General features: G+C 37.4%; 4 protein-coding genes across 6 annotated transcripts; 2 read left to right on the plus strand and 2 right to left on the minus strand.

The window, feature by feature from the left end:
- Nucleotides 1-710: 710 nt before the first annotated feature.
- On the plus strand, nt 711-6,866 carry LOC147507699 (RNA-dependent RNA polymerase 6-like). Its single transcript, XM_086600406.1, is given in 4 exon segments — nt 711-4,032; nt 5,548-5,791; nt 5,794-6,009; nt 6,012-6,866. Coding segments are annotated over 4 exon segments (3,606 nt in total). The 5' UTR covers nt 711-1,305; the 3' UTR covers nt 6,431-6,866.
- A 915-nt stretch (nt 6,867-7,781) lies between these two features.
- Nucleotides 7,782-9,049, minus strand: LOC147507700 (uncharacterized). Its single transcript, XM_086600410.1, has one exon. It carries the CDS (start codon nt 8,645-8,647, stop codon nt 8,072-8,074), a length of 576 nt encoding a protein of 191 aa, XP_086456536.1. The 5' UTR covers nt 8,648-9,049; the 3' UTR covers nt 7,782-8,071.
- Nucleotides 9,050-10,814: 1,765 nt separating this feature from the next.
- On the minus strand, nt 10,815-13,229 carry LOC147507701 (uncharacterized). Its single transcript, XM_086600411.1, has 5 exons — nt 13,101-13,229; nt 12,903-13,016; nt 12,147-12,226; nt 11,311-11,435; nt 10,815-10,967 (listed from the first exon to the last, which is right to left on the minus strand). Exons 1-5 carry the CDS (start codon nt 13,151-13,153, stop codon nt 10,896-10,898), a joined length of 444 nt encoding a protein of 147 aa, XP_086456537.1. The 5' UTR covers nt 13,154-13,229; the 3' UTR covers nt 10,815-10,895.
- A 119-nt stretch (nt 13,230-13,348) lies between these two features.
- Nucleotides 13,349-17,294, plus strand: LOC147507702 (uncharacterized). Of its 3 annotated transcripts, XM_086600407.1 has the most exons (9): nt 13,349-13,686; nt 13,973-14,065; nt 14,387-14,491; nt 14,664-14,816; nt 14,903-15,001; nt 15,120-15,248; nt 15,524-15,700; nt 15,912-16,028; nt 16,858-17,294. In XM_086600407.1, exons 1-9 carry the CDS (start codon nt 13,399-13,401, stop codon nt 17,020-17,022), a joined length of 1,326 nt encoding a protein of 441 aa, XP_086456533.1. In that variant the 5' UTR covers nt 13,349-13,398; the 3' UTR covers nt 17,023-17,294. The 3 variants fall into 3 exon arrangements, with proteins under 3 accessions (XP_086456533.1, XP_086456535.1, XP_086456534.1); XM_086600409.1 differs by lacking the exon at nt 15,524-15,700; XM_086600408.1 differs by lacking the exon at nt 14,387-14,491.
- The last annotated feature ends 2,292 nt before the right edge of the window (nt 17,295-19,586 follow it).

Raw genomic sequence — 19,586 nt, forward strand, 5'->3', positions numbered from 1 at the left:
GTAAAATCCATTTATGTGTAAACACAAAACACGTTTGTCTAGTTGTGTATTCGCAAAACAAAAACAAAAGTGATCAATTGAGTGAACTGACTATCCGGGCTTGGGCTGAAGGGCCGATCGGACAGGCCCTCTCATAGTTGTATCTATTCCAATGGGGCCTTTATAAGTCTCTCTATCTTTAAATTTGAGAGACCAATGCAAAAAAGGGCTTCCAATACTGCCCCTATATGGGGCTTTTATAGTTACTATCCTGGAAAGATGTATTTATTTCTATCACAATTTTAAAGGATCCGGTCCGTTTCGCAAATACGGCCCATAAGAATTTCAGTTCAAGTAATCTTTGTTGGAACCCCACATTAACAACTTTTTCAGTATTTTAAGTTTTTTTTAAACCAAATTTAAAAGGGAAAATGAATTTCGATAATTGCCACAGGACTCGAACGGAGGTCAAACACACTTTCACTATACCAGTTTCACACTAGCTGAAAGCTTATGCCAGATTTACCATTCAATATAAAAGTCTGCATTGTATACACTAAAATATAAGGGTCCTCTCTGTCCCTTGTCTCCTCTAAACACTATTTTGAGGGCATGCATGGGTGATGCCCTTAAAGTTCTAAACTCTAAACTTGATATATATCGTATATATCGGGAGTATGGATATGTCGAGACTTGGTCTGAAATCTGAAATAAGGAGTCTTCTCTGAGAAGGCAAGACCGTACAAAAAAGACACTTCCCGCGTGACCCCACTCTCCCACTAACTCACTAATCTTTCATTTATAGACTGAGAGAGACTTTGTTTGATCAATTTTATAGAAATAAAGATTGATGCAATTTCAACAGAAAATGGGAATCTAAGCAAGGTATGACTCGTAACTCTATTCAACTATTTTTTTATCCTAAGTTGCAAATACAATAGCAAAAGTTTTTTTCAATTTGGGTACAAATTTTATAGAAATGAATTTTAAAGTCGTTGTAAGAATAAATGAAGAAAATATTGTATTTCCATAGATGAGGCCCCATCTGATGAATTTCAGTTTCGTATGATAATTAAGAGAAGAAATGTGCTCATCAAGGTCTCAGGAACTCTAATAAAGTTTTTGTTCCTTTCTCTTTGTTGATTGCTGTATGTTACTTCAGTCTTTAGGTTCTTTATATGTGCGTTCTTGTTGCTAGCCTCCTCTGCCTTTCGAAATATATGTTTAAAATGTGCGTGTATATATATATCAGTCAAATAACAAATGCAGGAATGTGTTTCAAGTGATATTTGCCAATTCAGACAAAAAAGGAACCGTGTTTAGAAAATGGGGTCATTGGGAACTGAAAACGAAAAGGAGAGAAAGGAGATGATCGTTACTCAAGTTAGCTTCGGTGGATTTGGTAAGGATGTTGGAGCAAAAGAGCTGGCAGATTTCTTGGAAGATGAAATCGGAGGAATGATTTGGAGGTGTAGATTGAAGAATTCGTGGACCCCACCTGAGTCTCTCCCGAATTTCCAAGTTCAAAACATTGCAGACGTCCAGAAAACAGATGATTATGAGAAGGTAGAGCCCCATGCTTTCGTGCATTTTGCGTCACCCAACTCAGCTACAAAGGCAAAGAATGCTGCCGGTCGGTGTGAGCTCTTTTATAACCGAAATCCTCTGTTGGTGAACTTGGGGTGTGAGCGCTCATTTCACTCTAATCAGAAGAGAAGGAACACAGACCCTTTTAAATTTTTCGAAGTCTGTGCAGAGATTGGAACACTAGCTAGTCTCAATGAGTTTCTAGTTGGTTGGAAGGGACCTGCTTCTGGGGTTGATTTCGTGGTTGATCCATTTGATGGGACCTGTAAGATTCTTTTTACCAAAGAAACTGCTTTCTCATTTAAAAGCACTGCTAAACAGGCTGTATTAAAATGTAACTTTAAGTTGGAATTCTTTATTGGCGAGATCATTGAGGTCAAGCAGTACAAAAACATATCAGCACTGATAATGCTGGTCCAACTTTCTTCAGCCCCTCGTGTGTTCTACCGAACTGCTGATGATGACATCTATGATTCCGTTCCTTTTGATTTGTTGGATGACGAGGATCCCTGGATCAGAACGACAGATTTTACACCTTTTGGGGTGATTGGTAGGAGTAATTCTTACCTGATCTCTATGTCACCCCGTTGTGGACCTAAACTAAGTAAGGCCATGAAGTATTTCGAAGAACGGAGGGTTCCATGCAGGTCCTTTTTGCAGCTGCTTAAGGTATTAGAAGAACCTTCTGCCCACGTGCCTCCAAATTCTTTCTTTTGTGTTCCATGTGGAGATGATATAAGCTTTGAAGTAATATACATGGTGAATGCAGTCATGCACAAAGGCATCATTAATCAATTCCAATTGTCAGATAAATTCTTTGAATTGCTGAGAAGCCAGTCCAAAGAGGTCAATATCAAAGCACTGACTCACATGTATTGCTATAGGTGCCCAGTGTTTGATGCTTACAAGAGGTTAAAAATTGTTCAAAACTGGCTTCTGAAAAATCCGAAAGGTATTAAGGGCTCCAGGGTTTTAGATCATAACGTTGAAGTTCACAGGTTGATAATAACCCCCACCAGAGCATACTGTCTTCCACCAGAGGTCGAGCTATCTAACAGAGTGCTACGGAAATATAAAGAATCTGTGGATAGATTCTTAAGGGTGACATTTATGGATGAAGGATTTGATCAACTCAATATTAATGTCCTTTCATATTATGTTGCTCCAATTGTGAAGGATATTACATCCAATTCATTTCCCCAGAAAACAGCAGTGTTCAAAAGGGTGAAGACCATTCTATCTGAGGGATTTTACTTGTGTGGCCGGAAGTATTCCTTTCTAGCCTTCTCATCTAATCAGTTAAGAGATCGTTCTGCCTGGTTCTTTGCTGAAGACAAGAAGATTAACGTGACAGATATTAAAAAGTGGATGGGGAAGTTCAAAAACAAAAATGTTGCCAAGTGTGCAGCTCGCATGGGTCAGTGCTTCTCATCCACCTACGAAACAGTTAAGGTTCCAAGTAAAGAGGTCAACTTTGATTTTCCTGATATTGAGAGGAGCGACCGTGTTTTCAGATGGGATTGGCATATTAACACCGATCTTGCAGCAGAAGTTGCAGAAAAATTACAATTGACAGAAACCCCTAGTGCCTATCAAATAAGATATGCTGGTTGCAAAGGGGTCATTGCTTCTTGGCCAGGAAAGGATGATGGGATCCGCCTTTACCTGAGACCAAGTATGAATAAATTTGAGTCAAGCCACAATATCATTGAGGTTATTACTTGGACTCGGTTCCAACCAGGCTTCTTAAATAGGCAGGTAGTGACACTCCTATCATCCTTGGGTGTTCCAAATGAAGTATTTTCGAAATTGCAGGATTCCATGGTTCACAATTTAGACCAGATGCTCACTAACCCTGACATTGCTTTGGATGTTATTATCTCATCGTGTGGGGATGAAGGTAACACCGCTGCATTAATGATTAGTGGTGGTTTCAAGCCTCAGATAGAACCTCATCTGAAAGAGGTTATTTCCTGCATCAGAGCATCCCAGCTAGGTGATCTTCTGGACAAGGCCAGAATCTTTGTTTCATCGGCACAATGGTTGATGGGATGCCTGGATGAACTAGGATTGCTTGAACAAGGACAATGCTTCATCCAAGTCTCAAGCCCATCCTTAGAAGATTGTTTTGTAAAGCATGGGTTCAAGTTATCTGGGCCGAATAGTAATTTAAAAGTGATTAAGGGAACTGTGGTAATGGCTAAGAACCCCTGTCTTCACCCAGGCGATATTCGGGTGCTGGAAGCTGTAGATATCCCTGCCTTGCACCACCTTGTTGATTGTTTGGTTTTCCCTCAAAATGGAGATAGGCCCCATTCGAATGAAGCATCCGGAAGTGACCTGGATGGGGATCTTTACTTTGTGACATGGGATGGAAATCTTATACCACCAAGCAGGGAAAGCTGGCCTGCAATGGATTATTCTCCTGCAGAAGCCAAAACATTGCCACGTGCAGTCACTTATCAGGTAACAACTTGAACTGGTTGAATGTGTGTGTGTGTGTGTGTGTGTGTGTGTGTGTGTGTGTGTTTATCAATTCCTTAATGTTAACATATTTGCAGAAACAGTCTAGTTTATGAACAATCCTCTCATCAAGTAGCTTTCTTTTTTTAGAATGAAACATTTTGTTTAAAAGGAGTGATAGGAGATTCTATAAAACTTTTCTGTAAACCGATTGGGCCTTTCGTGTAGTGTTGAAACAAATCTAACGTGCTTATGTTGGATCTTTTGAAATCGTTTTTATTGTTTAGGTAGGCCTCTTTATTCTTTATTAACTTCCCATTTTCTATTTTTCTCTTTGTACTTATGAATTATTTATATGCCATTGTTGTTCTTCTGGCATTCCTCGATAGAATTTTTTTAGCTTACGAACCTTCTATTATTTGGCAAAAAGAGGAATGCTGATCACACATGGAAAGGTTTGGCCCTTTGGCATTGTTTAATTTCTCCAATCAGAGAAATGTATTAAATGAACCTTTTTTTTTAGGGAGGGGTTCTAGGGACATATCTTATCTTAACACGTAAACAAACTCAAAATCGTTAGGGCATTTATAAGTTTTGGATTAGGCTAATTTTTTGTAGATATGATTTCCTAACTATTCTAAACATTGTCACAAATAATCAAAAAAATAAAAAAATTCTAAACTTGCCAAATATAGTATCCAAAATGGTGAAAATGAACGGTCTATAATTAGCCAAATTTTGTAAATTGTTAACTACATTTGGCAAGTTCGGAATTTTTTGATTATTTGTGACAATGTTTAGAATAGTTAGGAGATCATATCTACAAAAAATTAGTCTAATCCAAAACTTATAAATGCCCTAACGATTTTGAGTTTGTTGACGTGTTAAGATAAGATATGTCCCTAGAACCCCTCCCTTTTTTTAATCTCCAAAGGGTAGGGCTCTTTAGTGTGAGAATTTCTTGATGGAGATGTTTAAGGCACTAGGCAGATCAAGCTTATCAATTCTTTATCATGAACTTGACGGATTTTGTAAATGTTGTAATATATATTCTTAAAATTTGAAAGAGATTACGTAGTTTGGTTGAATTTGATTGATTATCCTATTTAATAAATGACATGTCAAGGACACTTGTAGAAAGGGTGCACCTATTGCTGGTTCCAACTAAATGCCCTAGGTATGGCCTGAATGGAATGTTTCTCCCACATTCCATACTTTTCTTGCCTCTTATTTATTAAGTTAACTGTTCTTTGTGTAAAAGTAAACTTTGCTTTGTGTAAAGTTGTGGTAGCGATGGGTATGAAAACTACGCGCTGATGTGGATGAAATGTTTTAAGTTATTGTTACTGTCATTATAGTTATCATTTACCGTTATGAAAATTATAATTAACTGCTAGTTTAGAATCCTTAGAAATTTCAGACCTAATATAACTCCCTTGTGTCATAACATCTTGCATGTAGAATTTACTTATACAACAGAACAAGTTAGTATAGCCCTAATGTTTCCTTGTTGAACAGGATATAATTGAATTTTTCAGTAGGAATATGGTGAATGAAAATCTAGGCGTTATATGCAATGCCCATGTGGTTCATGCAGATCAAAGTGAATATGGGGCCATGGATGAGAAATGCATCCAGTTGGCAGAGCTAGCAGCCACTGCCGTAGACTCCCCCAAAACTGGCAAGTTCGTGATTATGCCACACTTGCTCAAACCCAAAATGTATCCAGACTTCATGGGAAAGGAAGATTTTATGTCATACAAGTGAAGAAGATTTTGGGTGTGCTTTTACATAAAATTAAGAACGCTTTTATGAGGAGGAAGTACTGTCATCGTTAGACTCACCTTTACGATCCTGAAGGTATTCCATATGACGCAGATATTGAGATAGCTTGTTCTAATGATCTCATTCAAGAAGCCTGGATTCACAAGTGCTCCTATGACGGGAAGTTGAATGCTCTTTTAGGACAGTATAAAGTTCACTCGAGGCTGAGGTTGTATCTGGGCATGTATGGTCCATGCCAAGATACAACAACAGGAAGCAAAGAGAGCTGAAGGAGAAGCTCAAGAATGCTTACAATGCCCTCAAGAAAGAATTTAAAAACGTTTTTGAAAATGTTAATCCAGATTTACTGGAAGCGCAGGGAGATCAGAAGATTCAAATGTATGAACAGAAGGCATCAGCCTGGTACCAGGTGACATACCATCCTCAGTGGGTGAAGAAGTCTTTAGAGCTGAGAAGGATAGAGGAAGATGATGATAGAGTTCCAGCATTTCTTAGCTTTGCATGGATCCCTGCTGAATACCTGGTTAGGATCAAAATCAGACAGCTGGGCATAGACAATCTCAATACTTGCCAGCCAAAAAATTCTCTTGTGAGTTACTTGGCCAGTCACAAATGATTGCAAATGGGAAACTGTTACTACTGTTTTTTCAAGTTATGTCTTTTGTTCTGGCTGCAAGGCCACTCTGCCATTGTTTTCCCCCAGCAGGCACTGCACTTCTCAAAATCCATGGTTGGAAATGAGTGAAAGTGTAACTTTGTTGTGGAGCTGTTTCTGGTGCTCCGACATCAGCTCCTGAAAGATAGTAGAATGTTGAACGTGCTTCTTGGTCATTACTACTGTAATTCTTAAATCCTTACTTCAGAAGTCATGCTGGTAGTGAAGTTTACATTTTTTTTTTTCCCCTGCTATCAACTTTGTGGACTGCTGGTATGAAATCTGAGTCTAAACTCTTCATAAAATTTGAGCCAAAATTTAATTGCGAGTTATTTCAAACCCAAACTGTGAGCCCTATAGCTGATTCTTATAATACTGACGGGAACTTTGATGCCTCTATGCATTTCCCTATCTCAGTTTGTTTTGTTTTATTTTATTTTGTGTTCTTTTTCTTTTGGTGTTGGTGTTGTTTTTTTGAGTCATGGATAATAAATTATAGGGTTAACGAACATTACCCTCCACTAGATGAGCCAATTAGGGTCTTCTCCCCAAATACACACAAAAAAAAACACGGTCAACCCAAGTTGGCATTTTTTTTTGTGTAGGGGAGACCCTAATTTCCCCATCTAGTAAGGGGGAAATCCTAGTTGGCTCATCTAGTGGGGGGTAATACTAGTTAACCCTAAATTATACTAAGGAAGAGGACAAGTGTGCTACAAATTGCGCGGCAAGTCCTTGCAAAAGTTTTGAACAATCTTATTGTTTACAAGGAAAAAGATTGTTAGTTTGTTGCTGATATTAAGTAACAGTATTCTTGAATTAGTCCTTATATATGTACAACCCTTTCTAAGATAATGTATTGAGTTGTGCCCGGTTGACAGGAAGAGTGAAGAATTAATACGACTGAGTGCTGGTCTTACCTATAAACTGAATTTGGGAAAATTATAACAAAGGATATTCAGTGCAGGAACCAGTAGGGAGGAAAAGTGTTTGGATAGAGATATGGAAGAATGCCATTAAAAATGGTGTACTGCCCTCTAAATTCGATGTTACACTTAGGGTATTGCACGTTCACTGCTAAAGTAGAACTCAGAACCATCATCCACTATTAATTCCACGATAGATATGGTTTCCGTTGGTTATGGTTGAGGAAAAAACTATCAGAAGTGCAAATATAGTTTCCATCGATTATCTGAATCACAACATGTACTATATTTCTTCACACTGATACAACTAAATGTCTTTCTTCATAGAGATTCTGTAGAGATAAAAAGGCAAAAAAGGCATATTACTACAAGCTGAAGTTTTTACAGCACAAAGAAAGTAAGACTCTGAAATAAGTGTTAATTTACCAATTGCAATGGAGATTACTCCCACTTTCATCCAACTAACAGACAGGCGAAAAGAAATTATATTTTTTGTCCTAGAAATAGAAATTCTTGAACGTACATCAGGTCACCTACATCCTGGAGTTACGACCCACTTCTCTGCTTTATTTGTTCTAGTAACTGCTTTGCATAGTGTGAACATGAATAGAAAGTTGTCGTTGATGCTATCTCGCTGGTGTAGTGATCTGCTTTCCTTCTTGCTTGTGGACACCTTTCAACCCCAAAAAACAAACAACGGGGGAGAAACTAGTAGGACTAGAAGTGGGGGTGAAAAAGAAGCAAAAAAAGAAAGTGAGGCAGCACTGGAGGCATAGAAGTAGTAGTAAGGATAGGTGTAGTTACGCATTGAAGCAGTTGGTAGTGGTGGCGTTGAAACAGAAGGAATTGTCTGATAATTTGGTGAAGGTGGAGGGGGTGACGACTCTGAACTTGACGATGAAGGGGGAGGTGATAAAGGTGGCGGTGGTGGTGGTTGATGATTATGGGTTGATGGAGGTGACGGCGATTTATAGTAAATAACAGGCGGTGAATAAGATGGTGATGATGGTGTCGGTGGTGCTGGTGAGCTTTGAGATGGTGGTGGTGAACAAATGACTGGACAGCTTGTACATTCACTAATACATAGCAAACCTTGTGCAGGTACCTCAAATCGACCTTTTGTCACTTGCCCCAGTAACATTATACCAATAATTCCAATCCTTAGGCATCCAAGCGACCACCTTAATTTTGCGTTCCGGTAGTTCATTTTTGCCGCACTACAGTTTCGAATATTCACAAACCAATATACCATGCACTAGAAACAGGGAGATGAAACCGAGGGTAGGTTGTAGCACAGGAATGGAAAGTCAGATTCTTATGCTTTTATCCGGGAGACCACCTCAGATTAGAAAATAGAACGAGTCAGACAGCCAGATATTTCCCGGAGATTCTTTAGAAGGCTCCCATGGTCTTGTCTGACAGACACCCAAGTAAAAGAGGAGCTAGTGAGACAGACAAATCTTTTTGAGTTTCACCTAAACGAGCGCGCTTTTCTGTTGGATCAAGAACTAATAATATAAACAAACTATGCGTGAAAACTAGGACTTGATTTGTTTTGCTACTTAAATAGGCACAATGTGAGCCTTCCTTGATGCCTAAGTACACTCGCACCGTCTCTTTTAATAAAGTGTCATTTTGATTCTTCTTTTCATAAAGAGAACAAAGTTCTAGTGGTAGCTGTAAAGAAATGGTTCATATCGTTTTGCCTTTTGAGCTACAAGGAGTGGAGTGATTCTATAAGTTTTCTCCCAAAGTAAAACGAAACTAAAAGTGGATACGGGTAGCACGCAAACATGGACCTTCATTAAGGACCCACATCTTGCGTTGGGTGCTTGTTGGAGGAAGGTAACATCAGCAAGAAAGTATTAGATACTAAAACAATAAAGAGAAGAGGGACATAGAACCGCAGCAGTAAACAAATGACTGCTCAAGATTAGCCGCACTAGGGTAATTTGAAGCAAGTAAGATTATCAAAATGTCGCAAGGAACATCTGTATGACGATGGCAATCGTAATTATTTCAAAATCCTCAATGAAATTAGTATGGTGATTTAATTCTTCAATTGTTGTCTGACACTAGACAGACCCAAGCGACTAAATGTCTGCCACAGTGAGAATCACAGACCTGTGGCGCGATTTCAATTTGCAAGGAAGGAGTTGAGAATTTTTATTATTAACTAAGGTAAGCAACACAAAATGTTTCAAAGCTAAGGGGTCGTTTGTTTTTCTGAGCCTATGAATGCTGAATGCTGAATGGCTCATCCTCTGAATGCTAAATGCTGATTGCTGAATTCGAAAAAACATGTTTGTTTTATGTTAGAATAACTTGGCTCTGAAGGCTGAATATAAATCATTCGGACAATTTTACTCATGCTATATATTTTAAACACTAACTTGATTTCTTGTTAAACAAAATATATATTATATTTGAGGAGAAGAGATGGATTATCGAAAAAAATAAATGATAAATAAATTTATTTAAAATATGTTTTCACAAATATATTTTAACGGTTTATTTTCATATTTTGTTTATTTTTAGAATATATATATGTAATTCTATTTTTAACAAAATGGATATCATTCACCCAAAAAAATGAAAAAACCTGTGACGCCAACATCAAATTTTGAAGAACCTATTTTGAAGCCATAAAAGTGAAGGTAGGAAAGTAGATGGGTTCTTGAGATTGGGTTCTTAAGAAAGGGCAAGAAGAGACTTTTTTGTTTCAAGTATTAGAATTGACAAGAGGTGAAGAATTTTTGGTCTTTGAATCTTTGAATCTTGAATGCTAAAAGTACCAATTGAATGCTTAAACTACTTAAAAAAAACAAACAAGTTTTGAGCCTCTGAATGCTTAAAACTTAAGTTTAAGAGGCTCTGAATGCTGAATTCAAAAAAAACAAACAACCCCTAAGCTAATCTTGTTAAAAAAATGTAGACATTTCAACCACAGAACATATGTATGAGTTCCTATCCTCTTCAAGGACCAAGCCTAAGCGTGTTTCACACTTTCTATACCTTTTGATACCACTCCCCCAAACACAATCCACCTTTTGTGGACTTTTTACTTGATTACTGCATAAATTCTCTGAATGTAATGTTTTTATCTTTGAATTAATACAATCAGGCAATTATCGAAAAAAAGAATTCCTTTTGTTGAAAGTTCCAGGGACTGTGTTTATTATTTATCCATTAAGTAACGCAGCATTCTGTCCTAAACCACTGGTTTTGACCATGCGTACATAATGGTTGGAAGTTGGAACCTTCATAATGAATGCAAGAAACTTATAAACTGGAAAACTGGACCCTTGAAATATTCTCAGCTTCATACAATAAATTTAACACCCTACAGAAAACTTATGTTTACCAAATAAAACAGTTACAATACAGATGCCTTGCCTCAAAAAAAAAGGCAATGGGGACAATGGGGAATAAAAGAAAATCCAAGTAACTTAACTGAAATGTGCCTCTCTTGAGCTTTTAAGACAAGCTTGTTGTCCTGTTCAGACATCAGTAGGAGGTTTTAGCCTTATCAATCTTCTGATTCTGTCTTTATCTGTGTTCTCCAGCATTCCCTTCATAATAAAAGAACAGGGGCATTAAGATGATTAGAAAATGTAAGGCTAGAACATCAGGTGATGAATTATCAAGCTTCAACTCTGATCCATATAATGGGCCAACGATAAAGTTAGCACTTTGGATTAAGAAACCGAACTTTAGGCAGTGCACTTTTAAGTATTTTTTACTCTTTTTGTCACAACAATTATTTTGAGGCAGAATGCTATTTTGGATCCAGTTGATGTTACTTTACAATCGTTCCGATTAGAGACCATTTTTTATTTCCAATGAATTCAAGTGCTAATAGTATAACGCTTGGAGACTAAAAACAACAAAAAAGTGGCCTGTTCATCCCATTACCTTCCAGACGATTTCATCCAGGCACAAGCATATCCTTCCATACTTGTCGAGAAACAAACGCTCTGTTGGTGGTTTCCCACATACATCCTTTACCGCCGAGGTTATAACAAAGATCACTTCAGACACTACAGACAACCAATACAGAACAAAGAAATTCACATTAGTAGAGAATGGCCAGCATTGGAATATTAAAGTTCCGATACCAGACCAGTAGATAGCTACAAAGAAAGAAGTGGTAGTAAAACAAATAAGAGCAGATTGTTTAAGGAGATGAATACAAAAGCCAAGGCAAGCCTAGAAGGTAGGTGGAGTACATGGATGATCGTTTAACCAGTGGTGCTATCTTATGTTTATAATGAAGTATAACCACCTCAGTGTATAGAGTAGAATTTACAGGTAAACGGGGTATACTAGTTTGATACAAATCCCCTATGGATGGAAATGTGTCTATATTCCAACAATTTTTTCTATCTAACAGCATATAAAATAAGATTGTGTGCATCTCTGCTAATATATATTTCAATAAATCAGACTAACATTATATTAGCATTTAGCTATGTTACATGGCCACCATGTTTTAAAAATAATCCGTGGCAGATACATAACCACGTGTCTATATCGGAACATATTGTATGTGATATACCTCAATTCTTCATATTTCGCAGTGTCAGAATGTCAGATACTTCGTATCAATGTTGGTTACGGAGACACCTATTCGTGTCATTGTAACTTAGGTATTTAGTGTTGGGCTCCTTGCCTTGCTAAGCTGGCTTCTTTCATCATGAAATACCTCTTAAACAAGCAAATCTTAAATGTCTCAATCGTACATTACTTACAAGCTAGTTCGTCGTAATCATCCTTGCCCACGACATATATGCAAACGTCTCCAAGCACCGTGTAAACAATATAAACTGACCTGAAAAGTGAATTATGTTAAAAGGAATGGTCAAAATATAAATTCTCTAAAACCCAAACCTAGTGCTTTGGAACAAGGTATATAATAGTTCAGTCTTTTCAAGTAAGACGTTAGACTGAACATCAAGAAACATTTTCCTCTTTGCACATTATGGCTGAGTTAGGACGAGAAGAACATGCAAATTATGGTAGTCCAAAAGAAGCAATTGTTGACAGAAAACACAACTGCAGCCGGACTGGACTGGTAGTGCAGATTTCGAATAGAGGAACAGGAAATGCTAGTGGTGATGACAACTTCATAACAAGCTGGTGGCATGAACTTATGCACATCGGCAAGTTTCAATTTTTATATTCATTTGATCAAAACACGTGGTTAAATATCAAATATCTACTAGAATTATAATGGTACATATCCTTCCAAAATGCTATCTGTAACCAAAATAATGTCATATAGCATCTCACATACAGCCAATGCGTTCATCACAAAATAGTGAACTCTGATTTTTAAACTGTTTCAAGAATCATCCTATGAACAACAAAACTTTGTACATCAGGAAGTTGTCATGCGTATTGAAGCTCATTTTGCTTGGATGTTATCTCTTCACTCATAGAATTAAAAAAAAAAAAAAAGATACCAACAACTAAAATTAAAGTCAAAGGGATTACAAATTACGCACTTGTGTGAAGCAACAAAGAGCTCTTCATTTTTGGCACCTTTTAGATTATCCGCTCCCAACTTCACCAAGAAAGACCGCCAATGCAATCGTTCCTCAGATGGAACTCCATGAAATCTACACCATAACATATAAATATTATTACTGTAGTTTCAAGGTTCTAGCTAGTAGATCTAGTTGTGAAAATATAAATGGACGTACCGTTCAACAAGGATGTTGCCTTCCGAATTAGAGAAAAGAACAGCCAGTATCATTTTTTTATTTCTTCAATCTCGAAAGCATGCTTCTTTGGAATATATATTTTGTTTTTGTGACCGTGGGCTTTTTTGTATTGGGCTTTGAGACTAATAATGGGTGCCCGGAACATAACAACCATTCAAACTTACAACTGTTTTAACTACCCTTCTTTTCAAAGTAACAACTAACAGCTACTCGCGCCATGAGTCAAATATAGCTCAAGCCCGAGCCAATTTTTTCATTTTTCTTGATCAATGCAACAATGCTGAAAGGAAAATTTAAGATTTCTCATCGGCTAAGCAGCTTGGTAGTTAATAGATTTGAAAATAAGAAAGAAGAAGAAGAAGTAGAAGTAGATGGTTTGGATTTCCAGATTATGGAAGAAGAGCTTGAAACGTTTCATTTGAAGGAATTAGGAGAATATATAGGAAACGGGTATGAGAATTTCGATATAGAGATTGTGAGTAGATCGATGAAAGAGATTCCGAAGCAGATTTGTGGTCCTGTGATCCTTGATACAAATGACAAACAATCTGAATTGGATTTTTTGGTGAGTTTTTTTATCCAGTTTGGTTCTTGTTTTAGTGATTGTTGAGTTTTTTGGTTTAAATTTGGGAAAAGTTTATCCTTATCATGTGATCGAGTTCTTCTTTTCATTATGATGTACATGAGAAATAATGAATGGAATCGAAATAATCGAATGTTAGGGGTTTCTTTATGTCTTCACAGTTGAGATTGGAAATGTTTGTTTAATTTGTTTTCTAAGTTTGAACTCTCTTGAATTTTAATCTTCACTACGGCGTCTCATTTGCTTACTCTTATCTTTCGTTGGTTAGCTTTCTCAGAAGACTATAAATCTAGAACGACTGCAAAGGATTGCTTCTACTGGTCTTCCTCACGAAGGAGGATTGCGTGCTACAGCTTGGAAGGTTTATTATTACTAGTACTTGTGATTGTATCCACGCATATATATGGTTAGAAACTGTGCAGTTAATAAGTAATAATGGTGAATTGCAGTGGATATTGAATGTCTATTGTATTAGATAGATACCCTCAAGTTACGCAATTTTAGAGTGTTCACTTCTTACTAATTTTCCCTAAATAAAATATATTTCCTATCTGGAGTTACTCCATTTAGTTTGACAGAAACAACTTTTTGTATAAAGATCTGGAAAATTCAATGACAAGTCTAAACACTGATGTTTGCTGCAACTTCACTGATAGTTGTTTGGTGTTTTTTAAACTAATAGCTACTCTTAGGTTACTTGCCTGCTTCTCAAGACTTGTGGGAAGGAGAATTAGCTGCGAACCGATCAAAATATGCTGCTCTAAAAGATGAGCTTCTCTCTAATCCTGTAAGATTATTACTGCCTTCACATTTAGTGATTTAGATCAGACTAACTTTCTGACTCGACCATTTGTTATTTGCTGGCCTACTTCTCTTAGTTCTCTCTTTACCAATATATAGCTATCTCCAGTAATTCACTATGAATCCCAGTGACCAAGTAAATTTTTTAATCTAGACAGTCAGAAGTCACGAGAAGAAAGGATGAGTCTCTGGTTTCCAGTGAGCAAAACAAGGTCTGTGGTGCAGCTGGACTTCTACGGAGGCATGAGATTTTACATTCAGATCACCCTCTCAGTGAGGGAAATACTAGTATCTGGCATCAATATTTTCAGGTAAGAAGATATTTTACCTTGAACTTTCGGAAACCTTATAATATTCATGGCCCTCCCCTACAAACTATGACTGATGTCTGTTTTAGGATGCAGAGATAGGGGAGCAGATAGATCGTGATTTGCAACGCACCCACCCAGGCATGAAGTTCTTTTCAGGAAATTCATCTTTAAGTTGCAGAAACCGGGTAGCTAATCCCCCAAAAATTCTCTTCCATGCCTATTATAAATGTACTTTTATCAGTTTCGATCTACACAAAAATAATATGCACTGAATGATAAATTTGTCGTTGTGTTTGATTACAGCAATCAATGAGAAATGTTCTTCTCCTATTTGCAAAACTAAATCCAGCAATTCGTTATGTGCAAGGAATGAATGAAGTTTTGGCCCCACTGTACCATGTATTTTGCACTGACCCTGATGAGAAAAACGCTGTAAGAGACACTTAGTTACTTAGATTTTCTTTTTATCCATATCAACTTTATTGTAAATGATGTCAGAAAATCAGCTAGTAAGGTAAGCGCAAATGTTGAGTACTAGTTCTAATCAGAATAATCGTGTCATGCCACTTGCTTCTCATTTTACTTGTGGGCGTATATTCATTTAGAGACCTCATTCATTTATATCAAATGGTTTGCCTTAATTTCAGCTATTTTCATATATAGTTGATCATATGCTAAAATCAAGTTAACTCTGGTCCATCGTGCAGTCGAATGCAGAACCAGACAGTTTTTGTTGTTTTGTGCGACTGTTGAGTGATTCTGTGGATCACTTTTGTGAAGCACTAGATAATAGTTCAGTGGGGATCCACTCTACCCTTTCCCACTTGGCAGAATTATTAAAAAATAACGATGAGGAGTTGTGGCGGCATCTTGATATAAACAAGGTATACGTATAAACTCGTGAGTCATTCAGTAAGAAGTAAAAGGGCAATATAGCTAATGATTGTAGTTTGTAAGATTTTGAAGTTGCTGTAGTACTACAATCTCAACCGAGTTTAATTACCTGTTTTAACGGATTTTCTATCAAGCTAAACTCTCTAGTACGAGTCACCATTACAAGTAGAACTCGCAGCTGATTTTCATACTCCTGTGCAGGTCAATCCCCAGTTCTACGCATTTAGGTGGATCACATTGCTCCTAACTCAGGAATTTAAGCTCACTTCCATTTTGAGAATATGGGATTCTCTTCTAGGTTCTCCTTCTGGAGTCCAGGTGTATATCTCTTTCATGCATCAATGCCCATTATCTTTGCCAGTTTAATTTATGCCAAAGGGAACACATTTAGGTAGCTGCCCTTGTCCAATTATGGATATGGTCCTTCATACAATATATGTGTACTTCACACTCCTCCTCCCCTTGCGTCCAATTGTGCCTTTCAATAGTATGAAATGATCAAATGAATGGGATTCAAGTTGTGACAGCAGAGGAGATAGTGTTTGTCCTGTATCTTAGTGTATGACCAGTAAATTTTGTGCCTCTACCTAGAGATCGAACTGTCTGTCTTATAGTAGGAGGGTTTGTATATTAGCAAATGTGAACGGCTCTAATAGCGCTTTATTACCAGTGACATTGGAGAAGTTATCGAATAACATGATTTTTGGTATTCTACTATGAGGACATCTAGGGTGCGCAGGGTGTACTCGTGGGCAGGTTTTTAGGCCTTGGACAGTACTTTGTGGAGCAATACACCAGTATGAGTGGCCTAAATTCAATACACCACTCTCTCTCCTAATGCACACTAACTTTGCTCTTCTACTATTCTAGGATTTTGATGTATAGGGTCGTTTTAGTTTACATATGTTGAGATTTATAATCCCATATTAGGTGTCTAAAGCATTGCGTTCAAATATACAAATCTTAAGGCCTCTTCACTTATCACCAATTGGAAGATCAGATGTATGTATACTGAATAAGTTGTCCATGACTTGTCAAATGGCTCAAATATCCCCACCAATAATTTATTGCCTGTTTTTTCATGCTACGGATAATGATACCCTTTTATCGCTTGACTGATTTCGATTTGGTAACATTGTTGGGACAGGAAATGCTGCTCCGAGTCTGTTGCGCAATGCTTCTGAGTATGAGAAGTAGGCTGTTGAGTGGGGATTTCACTGCTAACTTAAATCTTCTCCAGCATTATCCCGAAGTCAACATGGAGTACCTTCTTCAACTAGCTCAGGAGCTCAGTTCAATCACATCCTCATAATAGCCCCTGTATCAACCTTGCATGTGAACACATGGATCAAAATGATTTTTGTTGCGTCAGTCCAAAAAACTAAAGGCCTCCCATTGTGCATGACTTCCGAAATTGGATAAAACTTTACATTTTAGCAAGGGCCGGGCTGCACCAGTAAATACAATCTGTATCAGATATTCAGATCAAATGAGCATTGAGTCAGTTACCAAAAAAGAAAAAGAAAAAGAGCATTAGTCACAAAAATATGAACTGCCCGTGAAAATGACAGTGATTGCTGAAGTGAACACAGTACACTTGAACTTGGCATATTCACGTACCTCTTCCTGGCATAACCTGTAATTCCAATATAAGTTCTGTATCTATGTTTCGTATGTCGCGTGTTATTGGTTCATCCGTGATAAAGCCAATGTGGATGTCTTGATCTTTGGCAGTGATTCATCGGTTGAAAGTCTTGTCCTAAAATTTGTAGGGTAGCCAAGGCCCCCCCACTGTATGAGTGTATGTATGATTACCAAAATCTTACTATATCTTATTATTATTATTATATTAGAAAAATATAATAGAATGAACAGTATTTTGGTGTAATTTAGTATTTAAAATATTTTTTTTGGATTTTGTATAGGCAAAATCGTTATTTCATCGTTTATTCTGAGAAAGTTTGAAAACGTTGCCAAACCACGTGCAAAGAGGCCAGCATTTTAGCAAGGACCAAACTTCACCTATAAAACCAAGTCCAGTGGAGAGCTGTTAAATTGGGCTACTACAAGGTAGCTTTTTCGCTTGCCCAGTTAAATTTGGCACTCCAAAATTAAAAAAACCAATCCAATCGCATTTTCTATTTTGAAGTGCTAAATGATACAGATGGCATAGTTTCTACCGTCTGTCCACTATTTTATAACTTAAGTTGAATTTTTTTTGGACGGACGATACACGGCCATCGCGTTAAAATGAAATAAATCTGACAAGACGAGAAACTATGTTGTCCGTCTCCCGAACTTATTATAGTAGCTGCTAGCGAAGATCTTAATTTTAGCTGAGTTTTTTACTCTTTCCAAATTTAAGACCTTTTTAGCAGCCCCATTAGAATGATATTTTTGTGGTTGGGGTAGCAGCCTATGTAGCCCCCCATTGGACTTGCTCTAAGATGAATAATGAGCATTAAGTTAGAATATATGGACTGCTCAGGAAATGAGAATTGTTGGTCGCTTAAGTCTTTATATGACTTTTAAAGAGTCCCTGCATTAGGTACAGAATTGGATTGAGCGACCCAAACCTAGCCCCCAAACGGTGAAGTCCAAAGCAAGCCCAATATGCCCCTACCTAAATCACAAGATAACTGGGAATAACCTTTTCAACCGGTATCATCTCTCTCTGCGCACTCTCAAAAACCAAAAAACAAACCAAAAACAAAACTTGATTTTTGTGCATTCACACACTACACACACTACACCGCATTAATGGTTAACGAAATAGAGACTCCTTTCTTTGACTTTTACAAAGCCCTAAATGATAGCCCTAAGCCATGCATCATTCTTGGACCTAATTGGGGATTTTTTGAATTCTCCGAATATATTTAATTTGTTATCGGTTTTTCATAGGTTAGACCACGAGAAGCCTTATCAGCATATGTGTAGGATAGAACAAGTTCTTACCACATTTCATCATCCTACCGTAGGTTCAGAACAAATTAAACTTAGGGTATTTCCTTTCACCCTAGCCGATAAGGCGTCTTGGTTAACTGCCCAAACGCTTAATTCTGTGAACTTATGGGCCAAACTTGTTCAATTGTTCATGGAACAGTTTACCCACCACTAAAGACAGATGAAATGTTTCAAAAGATTTATTTCTTCTGCCAGAATCCTCATTAATCCTTTTCAGAGGCCTGAAATCGTTTCACTGATCTTCTCATCAAGTCCACATCATAACCTTGTGAAAGACACGCTTGTTCGTGTCTTTTTCAAAGGGCTTTTACATCACCATAAAGAGGTTCTTGATATAATGACTGGGGGTAGTTTCTTTAATAAAGGTGCCTCAGAGACTTATAGGTTTTTAGAAGATCAATCTAAGCATCAAAATAACTAGGGGGGTAATGACATCCCCCGCTCCGCTAATTCTTCTTCTACAGTTAAGGCTGCCAGTATGTTTGAAGTTAAATCTGATCCCGAGCTTAGAACTCTAATCAAATCTCTCACAAAAAAGGTAGAAGCCATTTCTATTCAACATAAGCTTACTCCTGTCATGAACATAAACTCTCTTCCATGTAATTTTTGTTACGGCCTTGAGTATACCGACTCCTATTGTCCTCTCCTCTATGAACAACCACCCGCACAGCCGGATAATGTTTGCTCCGTAAATAGCAAACCTAACACACCTTGGAGACAACACCCCAACTTCGGTTGGCAGAATAACCAACAAGTTATACCTCCGGGGTTTAATAATCAAAATGTTAGGCTAGCAAACAATTACAACCAAGATCCACCGAGACAAGAACAAGGTAATTATAATAATTATAATACTAATAGAGATATTATTCTGGTTAATAACAACTATCGCAACCCACTCGTTAATAATCA

This window comes from Coptis chinensis, chromosome 3 (genome assembly GCF_015680905.1).
Source record: "Coptis chinensis isolate HL-2020 chromosome 3, ASM1568090v1, whole genome shotgun sequence".
In the NCBI taxonomy this organism is placed as follows: domain Eukaryota; kingdom Viridiplantae; phylum Streptophyta; class Magnoliopsida; order Ranunculales; family Ranunculaceae; genus Coptis; species Coptis chinensis.